This window comes from Prinia subflava, chromosome 2 (genome assembly GCF_021018805.1).
Source record: "Prinia subflava isolate CZ2003 ecotype Zambia chromosome 2, Cam_Psub_1.2, whole genome shotgun sequence".
In the NCBI taxonomy this organism is placed as follows: Eukaryota; Metazoa; Chordata; class Aves; order Passeriformes; family Cisticolidae; genus Prinia; species Prinia subflava.
This window is the reverse complement of record NC_086248.1, coordinates 86,708,603-86,731,989: the sequence shown is the minus strand read 5'-3', so window position 1 is coordinate 86,731,989 and position 23,387 is coordinate 86,708,603. Positions and strand designations below refer to the sequence as shown.

At 35.7% G+C, this 23,387-nt stretch overlaps 1 protein-coding gene across 1 annotated transcript in view; it reads right to left on the bottom strand.

Annotated features, from left to right (window-relative positions):
• The window catches only part of BTBD9 (BTB domain containing 9), a 113,348-nt gene that overhangs the window by 12,575 nt on the left and 77,386 nt on the right, over positions 1-23,387 (bottom strand). The window contains exons 10-11 of the mRNA XM_063390867.1: positions 17,391-17,498; positions 1,406-1,484 (exon numbers count right to left, since the gene is read on the bottom strand). Coding sequence (XP_063246937.1) covers positions 1,406-1,484; positions 17,391-17,498 — 187 coding nt within the window. The remainder of the gene's footprint in view (positions 1-1,405; positions 1,485-17,390; positions 17,499-23,387) is intronic.

Sequence of the window (23,387 nt, the reverse complement as noted above, 5' to 3'; positions counted from 1 at the left end):
ACACTACATGAATAGCTGTAACTTCTATCCATACTCATCTGCACTATAGTTATGCAGTGTTCTATATAAATAATTACACAGGATATTAAATTCTTTGGAAATAGCAACCAATTTGAAATTAGAACTATGGCTAAAAGGCCATTACTCCTCAGGGTTTAAAGCTGCCTTTAAGAATTCAAAGTTGAAAGCAATGTTACCTGGTTTGCTAAGTTTATGCAATGCACCTCGTTCTCTTTTAACAAAGAGTTGAGAATTTACAAACTGGCATGAGAGGAAACAAGACTGTCAATATGGATCAGTAACGGAAGAAGCCTTCTTCACACATGTACTACCCCACAGGCAGCTTCTGACACTAAGGACTCACTGATTAAGGCTGAACTGTATATGATGGGAGACACTGCTCAGAAATGCAAAATAAAAATTTGTATTCCCAGCTCTGTTGGTTGGTCAGCTGCTTTCCAGCAGTTGGCCGAGATGTTGATATCCAGTGCTGCTTTTACTTGGAAGAGCTGAGTTACAACCTGGCACAGACCATGCCATTGGACAGGCTCCCAGTGCTTAGGAACCAGCACCCCAAATGCTAAACACAATCAGAAAACCTCACCTCTGGAGCTGACTAAATCTAATGAATCCAAATGTAATGGTGCTACCCCAAGCTCGGTGAAAAGCATCAAAGGACCATGTTTGGTGGTGAGCTACATGTGTGGGATACAGACAGGCAGGTCTACACACACAAACAGTGGCTTTTGGTATCTCTTATAAAGTCCTAATCTCACAAAGATGTACATATACTCTTAAATTCATGTATTGTAAATTGTTTCACTCAAGTCAAGAGTAAAATCTAGACTTCATCTGAGACAATACACAATGATGACAAAAGAAAGAAGCACAAGTAAACAAAGATGGGATGATATTGCACTTGATGGGTAAGGGTAAAATATTTTTTCCTCTATAAAATGAAAAAATCACTTGGTTTGGCCACTAGTAGTCACCTGATTTACCAGGTATGACAATTAATTATAAGTTAATCTTATGAAAATAAGGTTTTCATACAAATAATGAGATTTTCCCTATTTTTTATTAATTAAAAAGATAATATAAGGATGATAAAACTCAAGTACATCAGAGACCACACACCTTTCTCTAGTGCACTAAACTGGTATTTTAATTGTTCATCAAAATAAGGATTATTTTAAAACCAAACCAAATAGGAGTGTTTGATGGTAGTGTGAAAGGTCAAAACGAGGAACAGATAATAATACTGTTCAAGTGTTTTGCTAGACTGCCAGAGCAAAAAGATGAAATATGTGCATTTGAGAAGGCCTCATCAATTTCACTGCAAGATATGAAAAACTGTGCTGTTGTATATTCATGAAGAACAGAGGGTTTTTTAGCAGTTCCTTACCTCATTAGCGGTGTTGCGAGTTCCAACTATTCTGATAAAAGATGCAGGCTGTTTATCAAAAGTGATTGTTTGCCAGGATCTACAAAGAAAATTCAGAAAGATGTACAAATATTGAACACAGTCACAAAAGCCTGCAATAAAATGTACAGAATGCATTCAAGTGAAAGTATGTACTATTATCTCTTAACAGGGCAAATGGAGAAACACTTCATTGCCTGAATTTCCAGCACTTCCTCATTTTTAAGTGTCTTGACTCTGCTTATGCAATTTCATACATACCTTACACCACCATAATTTGTATGCAGGGACAACAATCATACTATTGCTGGAAGTTAAGAAAATGGTCAAAGAAAAAAGGTCTGGATCAAAGTCTAAAATCCTTGACTAATATTGACTGTATCAGATAAACAAAAGGTCAGATAAATAAAAGTAAATACATCCTCCTATTAACTTCTCACAAGGAATCACCAGAGCTTGGTTAAAGAAAATTCCAGCTGTAGGATAAAAACACCCCAAACCAAACCACCTAGAACCTCCAACTTTTCACACTCTAAGTGGAGCAGTAGAGCAAGAGGAGCCAAGCTTTCTTTGAGTGGGCCAAGGTCCTTCTAGGAAGTTACAAATGTCAAAAAGCATCATTTGCAGCATTTCCCCATCCTGACACAGCGGCAGCGAGGAGAACAGGCCACTCTTCCAGAGCTGGTGTATCACTTTCAGGCTAGACTGAGAACACTAGAGGTACATTAGGACCACTATAATCTTTGTTCCTCACTCATACTCATGTGATCTGAGTGAAGTGCCACACCTCAAGCAGCCTAATACACAGCAGGAAAAGGACACCATAACTTTGTGCTCACAGTAAAACAGAACAAATAAAAAGAATACCAGGAACTAGAAGTTTCAGTTGGAAAGCAGTTTTCCACTAGTTTAACACTTGAACATATTAAAATTTAAATTAATTTATATTCATAAAACATGAAAAAAACTTCCAGAATTTAACTTAGCCAAACTAGACTCTGTCACAGAAGGCTTCAGAAATAAAATGAAGTCAGGTTTAACTTGATCAACTTACTATGGAAAAAAGCTGGATAATTTTCCAGAATAGGTTCTGAATACTTTCAGAAGTGTTCATGCAAGAAAAAGAGGACCAAAGCAAAACTGGAATAGAACACCTCTCACTACCAGCAGACTACCCCAAAGCCTGGCAGTATGAACATCTTCATTGCTGACTATTTGTCTGACATTTGATTTTTCCCTTATCAAACTCCTTTTGTCACAAACATAGCATTTCTCAGCTTAATTTAGTTTGCCGTTACTTTTATCACTGCTGTCTGGTTATTTTTGCTTAAAGAAGATTACAAATCCAATCAAGTCCTAATTTCAAGTCGTTTACTGGTCTTACTCCATGGTAATGGGTGTAATTAGAGTCACTAATTAGGAAGGTGTGGTCTATGGCAGGCCTCGAGGTAGACAGTTATCTACCTAATGGTACAGTTTATTTATATCCCTTATGTGGCTATACCTCCATTTTGAAGCTCAGGCTATTTCTTCACACTCTAAATAAAATATAAAATGGGAACAGACTATTTTGTTCATCGTTTCAAGACCTGGAAGATTGTTATTATTTAAACATTTCCCCCTAAACAGAAGAATACTTCTTGAGATCCTTCTAACATTACTCTAGTACAGTCAGTCAATCTCCATGGGCAAACAGAACTTGTTACTTTGAACTACAAAGTCCGGAAGATGAGAGACTGGGATGAAGAGATGATCACAGCACTACTTCTCATAATAAAGCACTGCCATAGTTTGCATTATGCATATCCTTGACATTTACACACACAAACTTTATGCAAGGAGAACCACGATGCAAAAACCAGTTTGCTTTCTAGTGATTTGGGAAATATTTTAAAGCTGCACTATATAAAAAGTTTAAAATCCTAAAGAGGCTATTAAGAAGAGCTTGTGCCTCCCTAGACACTAATGTAGAGTTTGTGTTCTGTGGTAAGAAAATACATTAGAGACCATAGAAGAGAATATAAGTGGGTCTGTATTTATTTCTACTCTTTCTGATCACTGATCAGTTACACACTTCAAGAGCTCAGTGCAGAATTTCCAAGGATGGCAATAAATGCCTTGTCTGTCCTACATATGATACCAGGGAAGCTGATGCATCTATTTGGGAACACAGCTGAAGAGCACAACAGGTAGTAAGAGAGATGAGGAAAAATATCTCTGAAGGTTGTTTTGATGACATACTTCCAGATCAACTCTTCCAGGCAGTTTCTATTTTTGTTCACTTCCCATTGCATTGCAAGTCCTTACTTTCTGCTACAATGCTATTATTAGGATTGGCTTATAATTACTCCTTTAATAATATTAAAATATAACAGAAAAGTATAAAAAAAATTCTTGAGGGTGTGATAGATGAAATTTACAGTAAATTCAGTTCTAAGAATATTTACTATTTTGGTATGTGTCCATTTTATTCCTTTCCCATTGGAAAAAGAAAGTCTAAATTACAGACAATTTGTAAAAGAGTTATTAAAATTCAAGAATATTGCCACTAGAGAATTAATACTTGATTGCATAATAAGGAAAGTAGGTGCCTCATTTTATTTCCTATCAAAAAGGAGAAAAGCAAAACAGAAAACAAGCTAAATGGATTTGGAAAGAATCATTTTTGAAATAAGCACAGCAAACCTTCACTAGAAAGATACCTGGATTTGACTGCAAACAAGTACATTTGAGAATGTCGATATATGCAAGGCAATATCTTTCCAGTATAATTATGCAGCAGAGATAATTTATGCATGTAACTATACCCATATGAGAAAAGAGATTACTGACAGAACATTATCAAGGCATATCTGACCTCTTTTTTGCATTTTTTGCTGATATAACAAATTCTATTAATGTATAGAGCCATAACAATTTTTCAGTGGTGTTCCTCAATTAAAGACATCACACGTAATCCTCAGGTTTCTTTTTACCCTTCTTTTTTTACTCCTAGTTATCTCTGCTGGTACTATTTTAATAATTTCAGTTTCTCTGTAGAAATTCATTTGGGCGATTGTTTTGTAGGCACGTCATTTATCTAGTCCTGCCAGGCGTATGTGCTTACTTTACACACACAAGCCTTTCTATTCTCAAAATCACTTTTAATGGTCTTTACAAAAATTTCCTCCAAACTTTATACATTGCTCTCACTTTGATTCACACATAAGCCACTCTATACCAGGAACAGAAGCATTAAAGCAGATCAAAAGCACTTCATTTTTGCTTGGGATAAGACAGGCCTGTGTAATGGATGGCAGTTCTTCACCTTTACTCCCCATATGCCAAACAAACAAATCTTTCAAACTGGTGGCAATACTTTTACTGTCTTTACCTGGGACACAGTCATAAAGAAGCTATCAGAATTTACTTCTCCCATAAAATGATATTGCTGTCTTTTGGACTTTTTGTGTCTCTGTACACCTTATTAGTGACCCTATAGAAATACACTTTTCAGGGTTTAGCTTTATTAAATATTCAGGCAGTGTTGGTATTTTTTATGCTTTGACACCTGTCTTGCTTGTTGATTTGTTTTTGATTTGCTGGCTAAGTCTGCAGCAGTTCTGGACATCGCTTTCACAGCAGAAATAAACACTGTGTCAAGCTGAGGTTTCCATCTCGAAGAGCAGACCCGGGACTAGCAGCCTACTCAGATTTATACCAGCGTCCTCAAGCTGAAATGCAGCACTACAAGTCGTTTGGCTAGCAGCTCCATTTTAAAAAAGAAATTAGCCTTGTTACAGTCCTACAGCGTTTAACACTCTACATCTCACCTCAGCCACATGACTTCTAACTCTTGTTCTGCCTGACTCCCCTAAGGAGATGCAGTAATTGATGATTAGCATTCCAAAGCTATGCTTGCATCCTGTGAGCCTGTCATATTTAATTACATTTTAACTATATTCGTCTTCTATAATAGCCTGAACATAATTTAGATAATTATCTTTTGCTCTCTCATTCTCTGACTCTGCCTGTCTCACTTAGAGGTCCTTGCAATGGAAATCACTTTCCCTGTTTAAACATATAAACAGACTCTTGGGCCAAGAATTTTCACCTCTCTAAAGCAACAGCTGAAAGCCTGATGGCTTTGTGCATCTCACAATCTCTTCACCAAACTCTGTTCAGAGAAAGGAAAAAAATCCCAAGAAATCACTCTACTTTCATATTTCTTCTTATTAGGCTATTGCAAAAAGAATGCAAGAAATTCTAATGTCCAGGTAAATTAAATTAATACCTTGCTATTCCTTAAACTATCTACAGCTCCAAAAAGCAATTCACCTCCTAAAGGACATAATGGGGTTTTTCAGCATTTGGGATATTTTCCTAACTATTTCTAAGAAAAGCTGCTATCTTTCTAAAGATTTATTGCACATAATAGGACATAAATAGTGATTCCTTCCCATTATTTTCTTCTCTTCCAGAAAGAACAAATTAAGAAAGAAGTGGAAGCTTATATTTTACTGAGGTTTTCTAATGAGCCAGTGGCACTGCAGAATACTACCACACTGTGGGCTTACCAGAGCAGCACTGATCAGAGCTGAAACCCAGTTCAGGCTGAAGATGCCAGACAAAGGAGAAAGCTGTTACACATAACTAACATTCATCAAGCTGTAATAACCATATCATATTCATATCAAAGCTTGCTTTAGGCTAAGCATGTACATTTTCAATGTGCACATCATGGCTCCTCATTTTCCAGGATGACATACAACTTCCATGTTTCTGTTACTCACTCCAAGAAAAAAAAAGCAAAGTAGACTGGGAAGCAAATGTAACATTCATTTTACTTTCTAATATTTGTCTACATATGCCTTATTCCACAGTAAGTGATGCAGCACTTCTCAGCTTATTTGGATATAGACCTTTTCAACTGTGACTGTGTATTTTTTAATGGAATTTGTAAAAGCAGGTAACAGGACAATGAAGGAAGAGTAGTGTCCTTTTTCTATATATTACTCCAATGACTGCATTGATGGAAAGAAGGCAGATTGTAACCAGCATGTGATGCTGCCAAATAAAAAACTGTGTGCACAGATAAGCAAGCTTACTGAGACTGGAGGAATACCACAGTGTGTTCTGCATGATATGTTACCCCCTGCTTTGTTAATGAACACCATACTAACCTCTCTTATGGAGACCTATAAAATAAACACAGAAGCACATACCTAAACGCTATAAAAGTAATTGTTACACAGATACTCTTTGTTATAAGGTCTACAGCTACTTTATAAATTGACTATAAAACCCATGTTTTCCACCATAACAGTATTAAGCAATGAAGTGAAGTAACACTCCCTCTCCTGTTACAGCTGTAATTTAACACAGGAATTCAGAAAGACAGACCCATAAAGAAGTCAGACTGAGTAGCCAGCTCAGGCAACCCCTTGCCATCCAGCCTCCCAAGCCACTGAGGGGGAAGACAAAGCACAAGAAAGAAAATATTGTTAGGAATCAAAGGTCATCAATGTTTTGGTTTATAAATTAAAAGTCAATTAAAATAAATTCTACCACTGGTCTATCTCAGCTAAAACTGAGTTTCCATCTCATGCTGTGACCATGACAGCACTTTCTCAAAAGGTAGCCTATCAAACATGGGAATCCTAAGGAAGCAAGGGAGGTACAAGCTGGAAGTAAACAACTTTTTATCTGTTGCTCTCAGAGATGGAGGCAAAACTGACCTAATTATGCATCTTGGCAAGAAAACCCAAAAAACATCAAACAGCCAAAAAGGACTTTAAGTACTAACAGAGGTAATAAAAAAGATTCATATAAATACTATGAGAGTCTAGAATAAATGTGAGAATAATAATAAATAAGCCATCTATTGCAGTATTTGTTACATAATAGCTTTATATATAGACAAGTAAAAACATGCACTAACAGCTTTTGGGAAACTTGTCCTCAAAAGTTTTATTGTAAATATACTTCCCATAAGGACTGCATAATTCTCAAAGCATCTGAACTAAATTTGTAGCTATTTGTAGGATAATTTCTATGATTTGATCCCTTGCACCAATCCAAACAAAGTATCTGTCCTCTGTAAGAATGCTTTACTAAACTGCTATAAATGTTGTATTGCATAGGATTTGCTGTAGAAACCAAATGTGGGCTTGACAAAACAGACCTACTAAAAAAAAAATCTGACATAAAATAGATTTCCTGAAATCTATACTGGCTGACATCTTTATAAAACTTCTCACCTGAAAGACTCCATATAGTAACACCTGCTTTCAAAGCCTCAGTGCTGACATTTTTACTTTTTTTAGAAAAAGTATTACAAGAAGAAAATGTTAAAATATAGTTAAATTGAACTATGGGAAACTTGAATGTAATAATTTTCTTTCTTTCTAAATGAAGCAATCAATTTTTAAATATTTTCACATACCAATGTAAGTAACTGCTAGCATTTCTGTACTGCATAAACTCATATAATTTAGCTTGCTTACACCTTTTTTTTTTTTGCTTTCAATAGGTTGCTTTTCTGTACTTCCCAAAATATAGTTTATATTTTAAAATTTTGCTTAAAATGAAATTATTAACAATTGGCTGGAAAACTGGCAGAATGCCATGAGCCAAAGTTCTATGTTGTAGCAAGAACTGTGCATGTAGTACCTATACACACATCCTTGGGGATTGGCAGTGGCAGATGAAGCTGACAGCAGATGAAGGCTGTGAAATGGAGTAACTTGAGAGTTTATCATTCTTCTGTGTACATAAGAGCACACATGCACATGACAAGTCTGCATAATCCTAGAGGTTGAACTGCATTTTTTTGTGCTTACTTATTACCAATAGTTATTGCTCCTGATGTTCACACTGGTAGCAAAAATAGGAGAAGCCATCTAATGCAGTAACATACCCAATAATACAATTAATGGGATGCTTTCAACTTTGAAGACTTCTCATCCCCATAAATTTACAACAGATTATGGGTTACTTTGACGATATAACTTTTCATACCAATGGGAAAGTTGATGAAAAACAAATAGATAAACAATTCTTTTAGAGATATGAGGCGGAAACATGCTCCCTATTAGTCAGTTTCTTTGTAGTGTGTACACTAACACCATTTATCGCACTTGTCTCTTACATTCCCCTGGGTGTAATTTCACGGCCCACTCGTAAAAACTTCGCATTTACAGCAACCGCTCTTCTATTACTGTCGATAACATCTAATTGACATGTCAAACCTCCAAGGAATGCAGTAAATTGAACCACAGCCTCTAAGAAGAATAAAACAGTGGAAAAGGTAAATCAGCATGTGCCTCCTCCCAACAGCAATACAAGCACAGTGAGGTTTGGTAATGGAAGGGAGGAAAATTGTTACCCTTTCCACAACCACACTGAATTATCTATTAACCTCGATGTCAGAAAGGAAAGCCTTGTGACCTCAGAATGAAACTCACCCACTAAAAATCCTGAACCTGAATCCATGACTGCAGTAATTTTAGACATGAGAGTGAAGGGAACCAAGAGAGACAAAAGTAACAAATTCAACTTTTCTTCTGTTACTTTTTGAACAGAAAAAATTAAAATCCCTCAGAATACTGTCTGGTAAACTGAATTTTAATATTTAGTTGGGAACTCTCTGCTTTCAAAAGTTACAGACAAAAAATGGGGGTAAAATTTCACAATTATAAAAAGAAAGAAAACATGACTCATGATGACACAGCACAAAACAGTCAAGCAAAACTTGTCTGCATAGCAACCAAGGCATCACGAAAAAGGTACAATGATTTTATAAATATGTACATGAAATATGTGAAATCCATTAAGAAAGAAAAATTAGTTTACAGGCATAGAAGAAAAATAATGGAATGAAATTAGGTAATATGATGACGTTCTGTACTGGTATTGAGAAATAAAAAATTCTTACTGTGAGAATTCAGTATAATAGAAAAACAAAGAGCAAAATTGGAAGCATCATCTCCTTAGGTATATGAAACAAACTGACAAGGTATTATTCTAAAAAAATAGACCACATACCACACAGTGCAGAAAACCTCAAAGGATGAACCTAAAGATATAATTCTTCAACTTTGTGTTTCATGGTTATAATCTGTTCTGGTAAAAATATTACTGGGAATAAATCAATGGCTTAATACTGTATGAATCTCAATGCAAAACATTTGTAACCCTAAAGACCATACCTGTTTTGGCCAGAATAAACAAATGCGTACTTTTCAGTGTTTTGATGAAATTAGATCCTGAGTATCAACAACCAAATTAGGGCAAATCTCTTGATTTGATATGTTAACACCTGACTGGCCTCCTGACAGTACAAGGAGATGTCAACAGTAGCTGTATTATTTAATAATTTTGCCTGTAAGAAAGAGCTACAGACAAAAAAAGAACTTACACTCTAGATCATGAATATTTGGGTATCTCTTACTCATTAGTTTATTATCTTAAACAACAATGAATTTCAAAGTAAACAAACACAGCCACAAAACAACAGTTCAGGTATTAGGTATTCCTTTCTTATCTCAGGCAGATAAATGGGCCAGTTTCACAGGAGACATGTACAGTTTGGGTAACTTTTTTGGTAATATTTAGTAGTAATATTGATTTATACAGCTGCTGAGAGGGTGCATGTGGGGATACATCTACCTGCATGTGGGTATATGCATGCACACACAGACATCTTCAAGAGAGAGTTTATGATTGTGAAGGCAATCCAATGTACTGCCACAGGATAATAATAATTCTTGAAAGTAAATGACTTTGTTTTGATTTTTTATTTTGAATAGAAGACTATACTACAAATATTTTACACATACTGAATTGCCTTTTCTTCTTAAAGTTCTTCTTTTTCCAGATGGTAACAGCAATACAAATATCTATTTTTAATTTAACAATTTTTGCTGGTCTCCAAAGAGACATTCAAGTCTTAGCTGGCATGGGGGAAAAACCCAATACCTAAAAGAAACAGGTAGTGATACTTTGGGTATTATTTGGTATTGCTTATTTTCTCAGAGGCAGAACTGAGCTAACATCCAAATTGATGTCAGAGTTACTGTGGTGTTTTCACAACTCTCCTCACAGCAGTGTGCATGAAGAGGAGCCAAGACCTCGGCAGCCACAGGGCAAAATGGAGCAAGGCAAAAGTTTAATGAATATGGTACATGCAGAGCCGTGTGTGAGTGAACAAGGACATGGAAAAACATTTATGGCAGAATAGGACACTGCACTTTGGAGCTCCTTGTTACTCTATTGAAGGCTTGCTCAAAAGATCCATGTATATTTGTGGCTGAAAAGCAAACACAAGGAACTGAAGGTAGCAGTGAAAAAATAGAAAAGACAAATTAACAAATTGAAAATCTTGTGATCCTGAATTGCTGTTAAGAAATGTAACTTTAAAAAAGCCAGATCTTTCTTCAATCAAGCTAAAATCACTTAAAATAGAAGCTAGCAAATGAAATATTAGAGGCAGAAATTCTACACTGCTGAGAGGCTCCTAAAGCTCTGAAATGGAAACTCTGGTTTCTCTCTCTGAAATCTTAATTCTTTGTGCTTAATAAGACAGCACTGTGAAGCTGGAGTCTTTCTTCTTTTGCCTTATTAGAATCTTTTGAAAATGTGAGCATATAAACACAGGGAAAAATATGTACTTTGATGCCTCTAGCGTGCAGGGCTTAAAAGCTCAATAATTACACAAAATGACCCTTTATATCTGTCTGACTTGTTCCAGTAGGCATTATTACCGGGATAATGAACAGACTAATGAGAACTCTTAGTTTATTTTTGTGAAGTGAGACTTGAAATTGAGCTTAACAGTGTAGCAATTTCCCAAGCATCTTGCTTGAATATATTTCATTTGTATTGTATGAATGTGGCTACAGTGAGTTCGGCAACCCCGAAGCAGGCATCTGGATTTCACAGAGTTGCTGTGAAATTTTTTTCATGTGAAATAAATAGGATGAACCACAGTTGAAATATACTCCATTTGACAGAAGAGGTACAAGAAGAGTTTTGCTGTGAAATTAACTTAATGTAAAATAGGGCAAAGCATGGTCAAAAAAATCTGCTTGACACAGAGGTACAACAGCAGTTCCTTTTATCCTGTTCCACCCTGCCACTTGGGAGCTCAGGCATGAGACAGAATTAAGGACTACACGGAAATAAGGAAAAATGCTGTTTTCTCATTCTAGATATGACAGAAGAATAGATGCATGCAAAACTGATGGGAAACAGAGGGAAAATGTGATGCAGGCACACAGGCAGTTGGAAACAGAGCTGAGAAACGTTTGAGTCATTTTATTATGCAAGAAAACAGCTCTGTGGAAGTAGTTAAGGAGAATAATGATGAATGAAAACTGATGCAAGGGCATTCTAGAAATGGGATCATGCAGTGAAGTGCAGGAACCAGAAGAGGACAGGAATAAAAAACTGCTGTGTTTGTCGTTAAATATAAGAAACTAAAAATATAAGTACATAATGTGGCATGTGCCATTATGAGGATAGATATTCATACACTTAAAATATTATCTCCATAGCAGAAGAAATAATCATATCATTATAGATATTAACATGGTTTCACCAAATTATACCAAAGAAAAAAATCCCAACTTGAGTTTGCCACTATTGTTGTTTAGAGAAGAAGTATTTTCTCACTTGAAATCCTCAGACAACACGGAAAATACTTTTCTGTACATCTGCAAAGTGGTGTAGGACTGTTAATCGCATGACCTAGATCTCTCTAGGTGCTCTTTACCTGTGAATTATTATCAAGTAAAATACAGTAGTGAATAAAAACTTGAAATGCACTTAATACATCATAAGGTAGAAATATGAAACAATGGACGATAGCAAAAACCTCAAAGTTGAAAATTATTTTAAAAAAATTGATCAGAAGACAGTTAATACATTTTGATAATGAATCTTGCATCCACACCCCAAAGGTTGTTTTACATGGAAGTATTGATTAGATTTATACATAAACTACAGAAAAATAATTTGAGAGGAACTGAATAGAGAACTTGAAATAGCTACTATGCAATAAAAACTCAATAAGCAATGGAAATGTGAAATTAAATTTGGTAGCTTTTACACATTTATAATGGCAGAACATTCTGAATAACAAAGAATTAAAATATATATGTATAATGCAGTATGTTATAAACCTCCTGGAAATCAAGTAATGCCTGCCACAAGAAAATCTCAACCAGCCATACAGACAGCTGATAAGAACTGCTTTAGAACTGTCCATCTATAAACAATATTCACTGTCTCCCAAATTCCATCACAGTATTAGACAGAACATACTATCCCTGCTCCCAAGGGATTAGATCCATTTCACAATAAGTACGAAGAAGAGAACTTTGAAGAACAATACTGAGTTGAGGAGCACCATGATAGCCTGCTTAGTATTTGTCTTTGCAGGGTTTATTTTATCAGAAGTGTCATTAACTCTGAGGTCTGGGTCTCCTACTGGCCTTTGGTATCTTCTGTTTTTCATTTGACTTTCAGACTCTGTCAGCAAATTCTCTTAACAAGAGCAAGTCTCTATTGTTTGACACTAACACGCTCAAGTCCACTTATCATAAATGTTTTTAAAAATAGAAGGGAACATGACTGTTTTTCATTACTGTCATACTGTGTAGAGAAAAACAGCTTATTGTGGAAAAGGATAAAAATATAACCTCCAAAGAGCATGTGAAAATTGTCAATTACACAACCAGTATGCATTAATTGGCTCTCGCTTAGGGAAGGTACACAAGCTACCCCTGTGAAGATAACAGACATCCAGTTTTTTCTTCAGCCTTTTAAAACTGGGAGAAGGTTAGGACTAGCCTGTCACTTTCTGCCTTTGAGCACTGAATTATTAATTTACACAAAATACTACATTATAAATGCCATTAAAACAACCTAAAGCAGCACACTGATAGTTTAAAGGGGAAGTTTATGCTTCAGTAGTCTGCCAAAACCAATACATACTCTTTAAACATAATTTAATTTTCTTTCTCATAGGTTTTTTTTTTTTTTTTGCCACTTCCCAATTATCAAAGGTGTTTGGCAGATGGTTCATCCTTACCCTTTGTGCCAGCAATTGAGCAAAAATTATTTGGAGATCTCACAGAACACTTGCAAGTTAGCAGGCTAATGACATTCACGGAAATCTAACTCCACTGCAAGAACAGGTAGCCATAGAGCCAGGCAGCAAACAGCAAAGGAAAAAAGTCTTATCCACAGAAAGAACTCTTGCCCACACATCTTTGAAGACAAGAAAATTAATAGAGAATATTACTAGTAATGCAAATTTTCTCATTGAAGTATTCTGTCTCTTCAAATGTGGATCCTTGTGAAATTCTCCCATGTTTTAACTACATCCACTTTGATTTTCTACACTGGAAAGCAAATGAGTTATTTTTCTTCAGTCTACTACAATATATTAAACACAGAACTAATGCCAGAAGGGGTAACCTCAGGATTTCAAGACCTTATCAACCACTTACATTGCATCACATTGCCAGTATGTGTAAGAGAAACACATGTAATTTAGTTTTTAGAAAGAATATTTTAGCCTGACATGAATACATGTAAAAGTTGACTGTTCATCTGAGAGGCACTTGAAGTCAAACAGGCAATCACAGTCCCATGGAAAGACATATCTACTTCTTACTTTCCTTAAACAATGATACAAGTGTAAGTGAAGACAATTTTTATACCAACATAAGATTAGTTCATTTCAGGCTGGGATGTCATATATTCATTAAAAAAATAGGATTTGGCTGAGATAAAAAACAGCTGCAAAACTGGACCACATCAACAAAAGATTCATTTTGTTTCATCCAAATGAGAGAGGAGCACAACATTCAAAAACACAGAGAACAAAGGGATGAGGGTACTGTTGTTTCTATCCCTGTATGCTCTAGTCTGGTTAATAAAAATTACCAAATGTAGGCATTGTCTGCCTAAACCTGCTGGTGAGTCAAACCCAGGCACAGTGCTTGAGTTTGATCCTTCCTTTTCCTTGGGGAGCCTGTAAATCAGCAACAGAAGGCATTCAGAGGCAGACTAAAAATATCATGTAATGCTAAGAAGAAGACAGATAAAAAAGAAATCCTTTGCATCCACCAGGAGCATCTTCACCATTACACTATGACAGTAAACCAGAAAAACTGGACCACCTTCACTTCACCAGCATCTGCTAATTTTGGTTAAAGTCCAACTCTATTTTCTGTGTTTGTTGTTGCTGTTAAAATTATCTAAAGTGAAAACAAGTTGTTTGTTTTCATGGCAACCCTCCCCAGGTTTTAAATGAGCTTTTTTTTTCTTTTAATTACAGAAACTAACCAAAAAGGTAGTTCTTCACATATTCCTGGCAGTGACTGGTTCAATTTTTCCCTCTTCATTAAAGTTTCTATCACCACATTGAAAGTTTACCCAACAATTTTAAGTGAGGGCCTTCACTCAGCACATAAGCCACTGAATGAGGATGTCTCTTCAATTCTACATTCAACTGTTTTTAAGCACTAAAAGTATAGCTTTTTTTAGCTTATACTGCATTTCAGTATTTTTCAGTAAAAAATGAGTGTTCCAGTACTGTATGTTATTGTAATATGTATGTAATTATACACTGTGTGAAATTACAATGCTCTGTTCTTTACAGACCAGTCCTAACATTTGTAGCATTTGGCAGTTATATAGCATTTTATATATTTAACATATTTACTAGAAAAAAAATATTGATACTATAGATATTATATTAGCTATTATATAGATATTATATTGTACACATATTTATTTTTATATGATATATAAACTTAGTTATCAAACTGCCATTACAGTTCAAGTAATTTTTGAGCTGAAGTAACTTCAGCATTTCTGCAAATCATACCTGAGAATAAAATGAAACATATTTAGCTGTCTTTGACTGAAAAATTCTATTTCTATCAGTCTATATTTCTGATCATAAAGGCAAGAGACATAAATGGAACATAAAAAAATGCTATCAGATGCAAAGAAATCACCTGAAATTTGATGGCCAGTGAACTCTGGAAGCTTCATGACCAGGTCTTTTTATCTGTTTAAGGCAGATAGTCACAGACAGTGCTAGGACACTCTGTGTCTGTGGACTTCAAGAATAAAGACTGGCATTATGCCAGCTGACTGCACATCTGTCAGAGCAAGAAGTTAGGCAAAATGCAATTCTCTAATCCACATGAAAATTGTTCCTGCAGTCACAGCTTTGAGAACTTCCATAGTACCTAGGTTTTGAATCAAGATTTTGAAGTATAGCCAAAGGAGGCAGCTATCTTTACTTTAGGGATGTACCTTTATTTGCTCAAGGCTAAGGCTTTGAAAACAACAAAAAAAAAAGCAAAAAAGCGTGGTTTGAACATGCTGAAAAGATATTTGAAGAGGGCAGTCTGTCAGCAATTTCACCTGCACTGTGCATACTTAAGCAAGTGCTCCTTTTGACTGTTATAAGGCTTTCAATATCAAAATGCAAAAGGAAAAAGTGCACAAAGATTCCTGATATCTATTTCTCTCCCTTTTGTGGTTTCAGCCTTTTAGTGCTCCCACTGCTGGAGGCAGACAAAAAGATGAGTTTTATCTATTACACTGAGATGTCTTTGAGAACGAGTAAAGATTTAATCATTCTCCAGACCTGCGGGCAGAACCCAGGTTTTCTGCTCATCAATACTCTGCCCTTTACAGGCAGTGAAAGGACGTGTCAAGTTCTCCTTCACCAACACGTCTAGAGTGCATTGTAAAGCATTTGAGTCACACTGTTTGTTAAGAGATGAAATATAAACTTTAGAAAAATGTGTGTCAGCAGTGCTGCTACAAAGGACCGAGTAACTCTCTTGCTTGATGTGACAAACTGAGAATTCAGAATGCCTCTGAATTTGTAACATCAATTTTGTTTCGGTTGGCACAAATACAAGATGGGTGGGGGCTGACCCTATATAAGCTGATGGCTTGAATTTTGTCCAAAGAAAGAAAGCAAATCTTATGGAAAACTGACTCAGGGAAAATGAAAGATGTAAGATTTTTGTCATTCTGAGCTTCCCCGGGGCTTAATCAGTAAATCACATCCCATCAACATTCATTGAATGCTGAGCATACCTGGCTTCTGGATATGGGATGTATAAATTTGCAAATTGTCTTTTCAGTCCCACAGCCAGTATCTAGGTCATTCTTTGCTAGGAATTAGAACCATCATCACATGGTTTAAGAAGGCTCTTAGCACTAAATTATTCTTCTATACTAGAGGAATGGATTTTATCAACAGTAACTGCAGTGAAGGCAATGGAGAGTATACATGTGGAGAGTATTCATGCCTGATTTCTCCTGATTTAAGTATTCAAATGAAAATGGAAGTTTTTCTCTCTTCTTTATCTCTGCTTAAGGAGCACTCTTTTCCTCTGGAAGGGAGCTTTTCAAAAGCAGAGTGTTGAGTGCACAAGTCAGGTACTCTACTTTTGAACAGAGACAAGGTCAAGCTTTGGCAAGTGTGTGGTCTATTATGGTTTGGTTCCTATCCTCACTCTCTTCAGATGGCATACAATACATTTATGCCTTTTGATAAGGGAGAAAGACATTGGATTAGCAAAATCCTTTACCAAGTATGCTCTTTTCCCTCTCCTACCACATTTTTCAAGGCAGGGTGATTTGACATCACAGGTCACCATAAATAAGTGACCTCCAGAAAAACACAGTTGGACTTCTAGTGATCACAAAAAAAAAAGGGTATGGTAGGCAGACTTTTTATGAATGAAGAATCCAACTGATTGTCTGAAGATCCAGTACCAATCTTAAAAAAATCAATTCTGGTTTGAAAGTCTTGCATTAATCCACAGGTTATGCAATAATCATCCTTTTCCCAGTAACCTATGGAAGTAGTGAACAAAAAAACCCACCAAAACCCCCAGTTTCCAGGTCTTAATTTGTGCTAATGAGTGGAAAAAACTCAACTCACTTGCAGGAAATCTTTGTGCGATCCACCACCATGGTCCACTGCTGCTGATTCGTTGAAACCTCAATGTAGTAGCTGTAGCTCCGATCATCACAGTCCCAAAGCAGCAGCCTAGGTATGAGAAAGTTGTTGAGTGATAAGTTAAACAAACATCAAACCAACCTTTAAATTTATCCAGCCCTACATTTCTTCCACTTAATCCTTTCTAAATGTAAGTGTTTCTTTTGGAATGTACCTCTAACACTCAACGAAGTCTTCACTGTTTTTGCCATCTCAAACTAAGGTGTCTCTATGCTTATTATTCTGAGGCCAGTAATAGACTTACAGGCTTATAATAACCAATTTATGAACATTAATCTATTACATTCATCCAATTACTTGCAATTTATTTGCCATGTGTCACTGACTTCAGACAGATCTGTTTTAAAAAGTCAGTTTACGAGAGAACAGAAATAAAAAACAATTTTAAAAGGATTATGCTACCTTCTTAATTGATTTTCTTGGTTTTGGCAAATATATTAGAAATATATTAAAAAAAAAAAAAAAAAAAGAAAATAGGAATTCCCAGTCTTGGTTCCTCAGAAGAGAAAAAAGGGCAATAAATTGTTAAACAAATTGCTAAAAAGGCAGAAGAAAAAGAAAGACAATAGGTCTAACAAACAGGCATTCCTTCAGCAAGGGCACTGGGGGATACTGAATAGCCTTTGATTCCATACTTGTCTTACAGGGAAGAAAACCTAAAGCATCAGGGATGGCATTTAGCTCAACTATTATCAAAACCCACATCTGGCAAATTTATCTTCTTTACTTTTCTTTATATGGGCATTATCTCCCAGTTGTAAGAGATATTTGGTGCAGAACTGGACAAAGTACTCAAGGTGCAGTCTCCCAACACCAAGTACAGAGGGAAACAACCTAGTTCAGCCATTTCTTTTCAGCTTTTGAAATCCCAGTGTTAAAAGTAGAATTAGGTCTAGTGGCCAAGCAAAACAAATACCCTAGATGCTGAATCTAGCTCTTTAATATTATCAGAAATAATATACTGTCAAAAGTAGCTTTAAGAAGCTAAATTAAAACACTTCAAACAAAAGTCTTTTAGCACAAATGAATACTGTCTATTTGCAAATTTAAAAATTCAGAGTTGACTTAGTAAAAAAATAGTTATCTGTGGCATAATGACAGATTTAAAAAAAAATCCCACATCCCCAAACATAACCACCCAACTTCAACACCTCTCCCTCATCTGATTAGCCCCATTCTGCTTTCCGACAGCTGAAAGATCTCCAAAGACACTAAATGAAGTGCCTATTCTTAAAAAAAGAAGTTTACTGATTACAATCCTCTATTTGGTGACTACTACTAATCAACAGGTCCTGAACTGATTTAACATTTATATTTAAACTAAGTCTTCTAAATGATAAAAAGAGAAAAAAAATCATAATTTTTTTTTCCTTCAAAAAGGCTATCAAAATGTAGCTAATTATGCTTTTCAATAGAATCTTTTTCATCATGGTGACTCATTGCTGTTTCCTTGATCTATGTTTTCAAAGCTATGATCAAGAGTTTGAATATCAGAAGCACACTGGTGACTGTAATTTCAACTAACAATACTGTAATTAAAACAGAGCTGGCTTGGTTTTAAAGCAAAAGGCTAACAGGACATATTTGTTCCTTTCAAAAATATATAATTGCTCTCTCCCAAATCAACCTAATCTCATTAAATAGGTTTAAAAATCATATGGTTTAGAATTATTACAAACCAAACAATGAGTGAATTAAAGTCAGCAGCATCTTTCCCGAAGTGACTGTGCATGGATGCTAAATGGAGATTTCTGTTTCTTTGATACTTCTGCAGGAAAACAAGAAGTTATTTCTTCTCTAGTAGCTTTTTAGGAGAGGCTCAGGATGTAGATTGACAGTGGAACTTATTTGGGCTTTACTCTGCTTGAAATGCCTTTCTGGATAAGCAGTGAATAACTTTCAGGTGACAACTAGAATATTCACCAGTGCACACTGAGCAAAAACGCCACTTTTTATGCCAGGCACAACAATCTTTGCAACACATTACAGGCAAATTACCATTCTAATCTTTTTTAGCAAAGCTATGTTTTGCTAGAATGAATATTAAATGACGGGAAGGAGAATATTCCACTTAACAAGTCAGAACTATACCCATTGGACATGCATCTGTTTATAACAAAATTGCCCATGTTTTTAGGACTTTCCATATTGAAATAAAAAGCTAAATTAGCTCATTAGTGTATCTTGCCCTCAGGACTGAGAAAGAAAAATCGAGTGAAGATTTATCCAGCTTACACCCTGCAACACTGTGAGATTTCAACATATTTCTTTTTTGGGTATCTGGAGTCTGAGCCTGTGAATCATTTAATACGACATTGCTGTTTACATCACACATTCACAATGCCTCACTTTATAAAATAAAAGCTTTTCAGATGTGAATAAAACTTCACATTGAAAGCACAGGAAAATTATTATATTGGCTACCCGCTACAAAATTAAAAATGCTGCAGTACTTTTTTAAGCAGTATGACCCTAAATGTCAGGTGCTGCCCTGTGATTGAACGTTCTGCATTTCTAGAAACATTTTTTGCTGTCTGTGCTTACTTTTTATTTCTGTATTTCTGTAAAAAAGATTGTCACTGTTTAGTTCAGATTGCTGTATAACTACATATACTCAAGATGTTAGTAGAGTACCAAACAATATCAGTTGTGCACCTGACAGGATGACACTTGCTTCCTGAGTACTGTAAGTCACTACAGAGAACATGCAGATAAGTATTTGACAGTACTGTGTTCATAAACCACTTGCATACTTGTAGAAACCCAAAAGTCAGAAATTAGAACATGAGGTAGTGACACATCTTGAATGAGAAAGAAGAGGAAAAAAAAAAAGGAAACCTTTCCACACGGAAGGAGGTTTTTTATACAATTGTTGCTGCATTTTTGCCTCTGGTTGTCTTTAAACCCCTTCCATTTTCTGCAGGTATTTATGTTTCAGTAGTTACCCTGCAAGAAACCAGTCTTTCCTCCTACAAAGATCCTACAAAGGAGACAAAATTTCTGAGTATTTTCTAAGTGTTCCTATGATCATTCATTCTGAGTCATGATTTTACTCTTGTGTCAAGCAAGCACAGAAAAAGAACAGCAAAGAAAGACAAGCTTCATAAGTGGAAGTGGAGTGGAAAATCAGAAGGCGTAACAGATGTATATGATGATGGTATAAACAAACAGAAAACACATTCAAGTTCACTGATGCTGTTTGTTAATTTAAGGATTACTCTGAATATGAAAAGCTATCATTTTCATACTAGCAATAAAGTCTTCAAAAAGATTAAAGTTGGATAAGTAGCTCATGTACTTTTCTAAAGCCAAGAAGTATTTCTATGTATTCTAACATGAAAATCACTATGGCATAGAATTCCATCTCTACCACATACACTATAACAAACCTTTTTTAAATTTTTTTAATTTAGAGGAAAATTCAGCCAAAGACTATAGAATAATAGTACTATATTTCAATTCCAGATAAATGCAGGGAGAATTAGACAGAAAGTTATTGTGATATGGCAGCTGCTGCAATATTCACATTGCAGCCATTTAAAAATTAAATTATGTTTAGTATGTTACACACACCAGTTGCTGCCTTTCTGTTCCTAATTAAATACTATAGTTTTTCTGTCACTAATATGGGCCTTTTCAGGGATTAAAAAGAGAAAGGTATTTTGTGTCCAGATAGGCAACTATGTGGAAAAACATCTAAACTAACATTTACTCTGTTCCAAGTATCTTGTAAGCTGTTCTGAGAATTAATACAAGAATAAAACTCTGAATTTTTTTTTTTAAATTTCATAACCTAGAAAACTATATTTAGTAACAATTGTTTAAAAAAAAAAAGGATCACAGAATAATTTGGACTGAAGGGGATGGGTTGAAATCTCTGTGTTTTCCATGTCTTCTTTATTAGAAAATAATATTGAGCTGTGATTGTCATTAGACCTCTTTTGTAATTTCTGAGTATATTTTGATGTGGAAGTAAGGAGCTCCAAATTTATACAGAAATACATGAAGAAGTGTTCAATATTAACAAAGCTTCAACGTGGTCTCCCATGGAATTCCTGAGTCAAACTGAACAGATGTCATTAGTTGCCTGTGTGCCTTCTCAGCAATGAAGGCTAGAAACATATGGAGCTGGAGTAACAGGAATTGAGCCAGCAGAACAAGGGAAAGATATTGTTGTTCTGTACTTGTTAGATCATGCCTGGCATACTGAATCCCTTCTTGGATCCAAACAGAACATTGATACATCTCAGCAATTCCAGCAGAGGACTATCAAAATGTTCATGAGGTTGAAGCACACACCCTGTGCAAGAGACTGGGGAAGGTGGCTTGTTCAGCCTAAGGAGCCTTGGGGTTGGGGAGGCACTTGTTAGTATCTGACAACAGGTTATCACAGGCTACCCAGAGAAGTTGTGGAATTTCCTCCCCTGGAAATTCTCAAGACCTGAGTGCATAAAGCCTTGATTGGGATAGTCTTTTTTCATAACTGATCCTCCTTTGAGGAACAACCTGATGTTAGATGTCTTCTTCCTCAAGTCCCTTCCAGCCTGAAGGGTGCTAAGGTTCTTAGACATTGGAATGACTTTGGCAGAAAGCATGCATACAATATATGTGTGAAATTGAAATGTCTTGAAACATTCAACTCTCAGCATTTCTAAGGCATATTTGAACACCAATAGTTCTTCTGGTTTTTTTTATACTCAGAATTTAGTTGCCATGGTAACATATTATGTCTTGGAGGCTCTCCAGTGATATTCCAATTTCTATAGACTAAAAGAAGCTACTACCTTTTTTCAAAGGTTTATATATTTACCCTCTTTGAAATAAATATATTCAATGGCACATTTGTGTTTCTGAACTAAAAAGATACATATTTTAATTCCTAATTATTCACTTAAAATCCAAACCCATGGGTATAATGACTCAGTTTCTGAGGGCATGGAATTTATGTCAATCTGTAGTCATAGTGTACTGCCAGCCTAAACCAAATACTCCTAGAATTTTTTTCTATTAGGTGGGAGCATGAGATCAAGGGAGTTTTCAAACAAGCAAACGGCAGGAAAACAGGCAGTGAATACGGTTCGATCAGCTGTGGCAGACATTTTGTTAACAAAAAAAAAAATCTCGTATCCATTAAGATTAAATACTAAGACATTTTGCTGTCATCTATTTTTATATATGATTTGATTTCTGTACCAAACATAGATTTCCTGATGCTGAATAAAGAGACCATTGTCACCCTCTTTAGCACTGCTTACTACAGAACTTGTTCCAGACCCTTGCCAAAGCTGTAAATGCCACAGAGCAAACCTTCACTTCCCCCTCCACGGGGCAGCGCCCCTTGGCTGCCTATGACCTGCAGAAGCCACGGCTGCGACTCAAAGCACTTGATTTTCTAGGCAGCACACAAAAAGGGAAAAACGACATGCTGCTAGCATTTCTGTCTCTAGGCAATGCAGGTAGTCTCCTCTGTCAGAAGATACCCCAGACTTTGATGTTTATTATTGTTATTTTTGTAAAGTAAGCTATTAATCTTGTTTGTACTGTACTTGCAGGGAAGCTGACAAAGAAAGATGAGATTCTGAACCTGTAGCTGTACCATTCAATACCACATAAATCACTAAATGCCTATTAAATTTGAATTATGTAATGTTTGGGTTGGGGTTTTTTGTGTGGTTTTTTTTTGTTTGTTTGTTTTTTGTTTTTTGGGTTTTTTTTAATTTGCTCTACACACTTGCTGCTTACATAGTTATAATTTCTTGGCAACCAAAAGTTTAATTCACCTAACACACTATTTAATAAAGAAACTTATTAAAAATCTTCTCTACAAGAATAAACAATGGCATGGCACTTATTATATGAAAGTCAGGTTTTTTCACTAACTGGAAAAGATGGTACAACGCATCACTTGAAGGATAACAG